Source organism: Telmatherina bonti (genome assembly GCF_933228915.1).
Source record: "Telmatherina bonti genome assembly, chromosome: 11".
In the NCBI taxonomy this organism is placed as follows: Eukaryota; Metazoa; Chordata; class Actinopteri; order Atheriniformes; family Telmatherinidae; genus Telmatherina; species Telmatherina bonti.
In genome coordinates, this window is record NC_136629.1 from 12,649,647 (window position 1) to 12,655,277 (window position 5,631).

Here is a 5,631-nt window from a genome sequence, read left to right on the forward strand (position 1 = left end):
CATATATACATATACATATATATATATATATATATATATATATACATATACATATATACATATATATATATATACATATACATATACATATTCATACATATACATATACATATATATATTCATAAACTTAATTAAATCAGGAAAGAGCCTGGCCAGCTTTATCACTGAGGATCCTTTTTGTCTCCCATACTGTGCTTGATACACATACACTACACACATATTTTGGCGAGTTTTAAACTTTTTAAAAGGAAATGATCATAAACAATGTCAATATTCCCACAGTCACAGCTGGATCAGAATAAACAGCAAGCTGCAGTGGTTTTGGTGGGAAAACACTCCTCTTGTCAACGATTCTGTCTGTGCAATAATGTGCAAAATCATTATTAGTTGTGAACTTAGTCAAGAATTTTAATGTTAATTCAGTGTTTAAATGAACATATTGGGCCTGAATTATAGCAGAGATTCACAAACATTTTTGAAGGGCCCCATTGTCATCTGCATCAATAATGTCTTAACTATACGTTTTACTCAGCCTTGTTACACTCCCCTAGGCATTACTGTGGTCCCTAGGGGGTCCAACCCCCAGTTTCACCACTGAATTATAGTGGCTCTCTTATTCATTCTACATAGACTTACATGACCAGCATGAGGCAGATTGGCAGGATGTGGTTTGCTGATTATTGCTTCACTCCTAGCATTTAAAGTATATATTTAGTTTTAGGTGTTAAGTTTTCTATAGAGAAGAGAAGAAAAAGTGTGAGAGACAGGAGGACAAAGAACAGAGAAGGGCCTGTCTTCATGCCATTATCAATGTTAGTTTGAAAGAAAAACAAAAGCTAATTTTTCAATGTACTGGTTATATTTCATGATATAAATAGAAGCATTTAGTTAATCTATTGTACCCTTGAACTGTTTAAAAACTATATTTGTTCTTTAATCAGAAATACAAAAGAACATTTGCAGATTTTGTCTATTTTTTTTAATATGCCTTTGCTCTTTGTTGAGTTTGTGTGGTTTATGTAATGAATGAACTTCTAATGTACTACTTTTTGTTCATTTGATTGTAATAATTTTTTAAACCGGTTTTGTCCCAATTCTGAAAAATGAGATATGAAAGGCTTGTTCTATAGTTCAGTCATGGTTCAGGTTTTACAGGTTTTAGGGTTAATCCGAATATTCATCGCTGATAAATATTAAACTTGCAGAAAAGAAGCATCTTCTTGGTGGGAATTCGCATTTCCAGTAAACAAAAATGCAGTAAAATTGGCAGCAAAGATAGAAACAAAAACAAAACAAACATTACGCCACTAATTGACGAACTTCTGGGCTCGTGCTGGCATCTGTCAGCTGACATACACCCGGCAGTTTATCCCCCTGAATTGTCAGGTTTCAGCAAGAAAGCGATGTTTTATGCCGCAAACAATAACCCAAAGTAATAAAACTCTCACCATTAAAATGCGGCGCAAGTTCAGCGGCTTCATGACGGAAGTGTCAGCTAAGCTGCATTTGCGTTTTTGTTTGTCCCAAAGCGGCTTCCGGAGTAATACGTCACCCAACCACGTGATCACAACACGGTTTTTTCCCGCGAATGGGTTTCTCCCCCCCCCCCCAGCGCAGCAAGTCTTCCCTGGTGAAGGGTGAAGTTCTGGTTCTGTGTTCGGTTTGAGGAGGTTCAGAATGTTCTGTGAGAAAGCCACCGACCTGATCCGCGAGCTGCAGCGGAGCAGCGACGGACAGCTGCCCGCGTTTAACGTGAGTAACCCGGGAAGGTCGAGGAAGCGACGCCCGGTAACAAAAAAGACTGTTTTCGGTTCAAAACAGAATATTTCTACATAAACTTTACTTTTGCTGCGATTGGATTAAATTAATAAATATAAATATAATGAACTTGGACCAGATTTGACGTATTTTACATTTAATAGTCCATATTGTGACTATTTATAGGAAGTAATTGATCATCCAGTCTGCAGGTTGGATGCTGAGGGATCAGGTCATGATAGAGGTTTTTCTTTTTTATCTTTATTATTTTACCTTACAAACATCAACAACCCGAATTATATTCTACTTTCTTCCATCTGATGGTTATCTGACACAGCAACACATGAAGAAGCTTTTACTGGTTTAACTGGGAACAGGTGAGTAACATAACTGGGTACAAAAAAAAGGTACTGATGGACAGAGCTTCACCGTCTGAGACAAACTGGATTTAAAAGTTCAGAAAAATGTTTCTCAGACCTTGATGACCCACCATCTTCAGTTTAATGTATCAGAATGATTAAGAGAATCAGAAGGAATCTCTGTATGCATGGGACAAGGCTAGATGCTGGTGATCTTAGGGTCCTCAGGCAGCACAGCATTAAACCCAAACATCTGCTTCCATCCAGAACGTCTCTTTCAGGGAAGACCTTGCAGGTTTCAGCAATGCTGAACCACATCCTGGATCCATCACAGCTGCATGGTGGAACAGGAGAACTGGTCTGCTGCAATCCAGACCTTCCACCAGTACAAAACATCTGGAGCATCATGGAAGCAGAAATCCAGCAACAGCTAGAATCCTTCATCAGACCAGACTGGGACAAGATCCCTCTCATGAAACTCCAGCAGCTGCCCTCCTCTCTTCCCAGATGTTTACAGACAGATGTTAGAAGAAGAGGAGATGCTAACGATGCTAAACATCATCCTGGAACTAACTTTTTTAATTCAACAAAATTGTTTTTGGCTTCACAAAATCTGGTTGTGTCTGGTTTCAGGAGGATGGGTTGCGGCAAGTTCTTCAGGAGATGGAATCTCTGTATGAACAGAACCAGGCAAATGTGTGAGTACCAACACACACACACACACACACACACACGGTTTTCAGGTTGTTTTCTGAGGGTTTAAATGAAGTTGGTTGCCTGTAGTTTCTGCCGACAGGCCCTGTGGGCTCCTGATTCTCCACATATAGCAACTCGAAAGAGTTTTAATTAATTTAAAGTCAATCATCCTTTGGTCATACCGAGAAGATCTCCTCGGTTCGATCATAATAATGAATAAAATCAGAACGGCATTAACGCAGAACATCTTCAGACTTTCCAGGATAAAACTTCCTCAGGAACTAACGTGGTGACATCACACTACTGAAGTCTGTTACTAATACATTATGACGCACAGAGGAACATTTACAACCGATGAGTTTCAAGTTTCTCTCGATTCTCAGGCCGACTTCCATTTGTTCCAAACAGACTAGAAGATCTGATTAGATATCAATACATGAACCTGCAGCTTCATCTGTCTGTTGAGTTCAGAACTGATAACAGACCAAAGACTGTATATAAAGAGATGGGCGGAGCCTCCGTAACATCACCCGTAGGTTTCTGAAGAGCTGAATTGAAACTCGGTGGGCAGTTCCTACCATCGCCATCTTGGCAGGGGCATGTGTGTCATCTCGCCTGGAAAATACAAATATGGGCAAAGAGGTGGAGCTGAGAGGGGGGCTGTGAGCGTCATGGTGGATGATTGACTCAGAGCGAACTCTAAACTGCCTGTAGCTAAGAGCTAACCCAGAGATAACAGGAGCTAACCAGCTAACGGAGGTAAGCGGGCTAAAGCTAAGTCACGATGTTAACCGGCTAAAAACCAAGGTTGTTCTACGTTCTTCTTACTTGAAGCGGGAGATTGGGTACCTGTTAATCAAAAGGACATGCCCCTAAATATGCCGACCTTAACCTATTAAATCTAAAATGGATTTTTTTGAACCAGGCTGTAAACATGTTTATTTCTGCTGTGAAGTTGGTCTTTTTAACATGGGAGTCTATGGGGATTTGCTCTGTTTTGCAGTCCCTAGTGGATGAAGGGGGAACTGCAGTTTTATGCACTTCTACATAGGCTTCAATTTTAACCGCCGGAGTTTGCCGCTAATAACAGGTAGGGTGACCAGATCTTCTCTCACCAAATGTGGGACAATGTGAGATTCCACTCTGCCATGACAAAGTTTTAAAAAAATAAACTTTCTATTCTCCTCTTTGGTAATAAAATTACTAACCAGTCATAACAAATCTGTTATTATAAAGCCTCCCTCTGAGTAGCGCGTTTTTTGTGGCATTTCACGTCATATTCTCTGCCATGTGACACAGAGAAATGACTTTGACAAACCCTCAGTCTCCTCGAACAGGTTTAACCCAGGAATATCTGCTTTCTCAGTCTTTGTTGTAACAACCCTTTATTTTCTTCTTCGCTGCGGTTGTCTCCGTGTCCTCTATTATCAGTCGGTGTATTTATTTATTTTTCGTTAGTGGGTGTATCCTAGATGTGCATTAAGTCCCGCCTCCTAGGTTGATTGACATGAGTGTCAATCAAATCAGCAGGCGGTGTGATGTGACAGCCGTCAAATATTTTGACACACACAATTAGTAAAAGCCAGTTTTGTTTTGCTTTTTTTTTTCCTTCACAAAAGTGAAGACTGGTCATAACAATGCGGGACAGCGCCCCGTTTTGTGGGACGTGTGAAAAGTAAGAGAAATGCGGGACTATCCCACACAAAGCGTGACATCTGGCCACCCTAGTAACAGACCCGTGTGTGTTTCAGGAACGAGGCCAAAGCTGACGGGCGAGCCGAGCTCATTCCCTCCATCAAACTACGTCACTGCTGCTTGCTGAGGAACCAGCGCTGCGTCACCGCCTACCTGTAACCACACGACCACACACACCTGCGGTCACATGACCATCCATCCATCTCGCTTACTGTTGGTTGTTCACAGGTACGACCGGCTGCTGAGGATTCGGGCGCTGCGGTGGGAGTACGGCAGCGTGCTGCCCGCCAACATTCGCTTCCACATGTGTGCAGAAGAGGTTGGTGTGACATCACTTCCTGTTATTTCACACTAAAAGCTGAAGTTTCCCATGTGACACACCTGTGTGGCGTGCGAGCAGGTGCAGTGGTTCAGTCAGTATAAAAAATCTCTGGCCTCCTTCATGCGGTCCATCGGGGGAGAGGACGGTCTGGACATCACTCAGGACATGAAACCTCCAAAAAGCCTCTACATCCAGGTGAGACCCTCACCTGTCTGACCTCCGACCTCTCGGCTGACCCCTGACCTGACAGTGTCACGTGATTCCAGGTGAGGTGCTTGAAGGACCACGGAGAGATTGAGATCGAGGACGGGACGGTGATCCTGCTGAAGAAGAACAGCCAGGTGAGAACAGGAAGTCCTCGTCCTCACGCCTGTCGGTCAAAATCCTCGCCAGCTCACAGGAAGTCTTCTCTCTGTCCCCAGCACTTCCTGCCGCGGTGGAAATGTGAGCAGCTGATTCGTCAGGGCGTCCTGGAGCATGTGATGTCATGAACACAGCGGGTGTTTGTTTTACTAGCAGCTGGTTGTCGTGTTTGTTTAACAATAAATCTATTTGTTTTTCAAGACGTCATTCAGAAACAAAACACCTGGTGCTTGTTCCAGGAGGCAGGTCTTGTAGAAATTCTGGGCTGTTGCCATGGCAACTGACCCAAACCAATTTGTCAGATAGGTCAGATCATCCTGGTTGTCGTGTTTAACAATAAATCTGTTCTTTTTTTAAAGACGTAATGTCGTCATTCAGAAACAAAACACCTGGTGCTTGTTCCAGGTGGCAGGTCTTGTAGACATTCTGGGCCGTTGC

General features: G+C 42.5%; 1 protein-coding gene across 3 annotated transcripts; it reads left to right on the top strand.

Moving 5' to 3' along the window:
* Positions 1–1,677: 1,677 nt before the first annotated feature.
* On the top strand, positions 1,678–5,321 carry gins1 (GINS complex subunit 1 (Psf1 homolog); the record flags this gene model as incomplete). 3 transcript variants are annotated; one of them, XM_079248971.1, is made up of 7 exons in its annotated part: positions 1,678–1,752; positions 2,751–2,815; positions 4,565–4,663; positions 4,737–4,833; positions 4,915–5,025; positions 5,097–5,171; positions 5,253–5,321. In XM_079248971.1, the coding sequence occupies 7 exons, from the start codon at positions 1,678–1,680 to the stop codon at positions 5,319–5,321; spliced, it is 591 nt and encodes a 196-aa protein (XP_079105097.1). The 3 variants fall into 3 exon arrangements, with proteins under 3 accessions (XP_079105097.1, XP_079105098.1, XP_079105099.1); XM_079248972.1 differs by lacking the exon at positions 4,915–5,025 and having other exon boundaries at positions 4,737–4,827; XM_079248973.1 differs by lacking the exons at positions 2,751–2,815; positions 4,565–4,663; positions 4,737–4,833 and having other exon boundaries at positions 4,909–5,025.
* Positions 5,322–5,631: the final 310 nt, after the last annotated feature.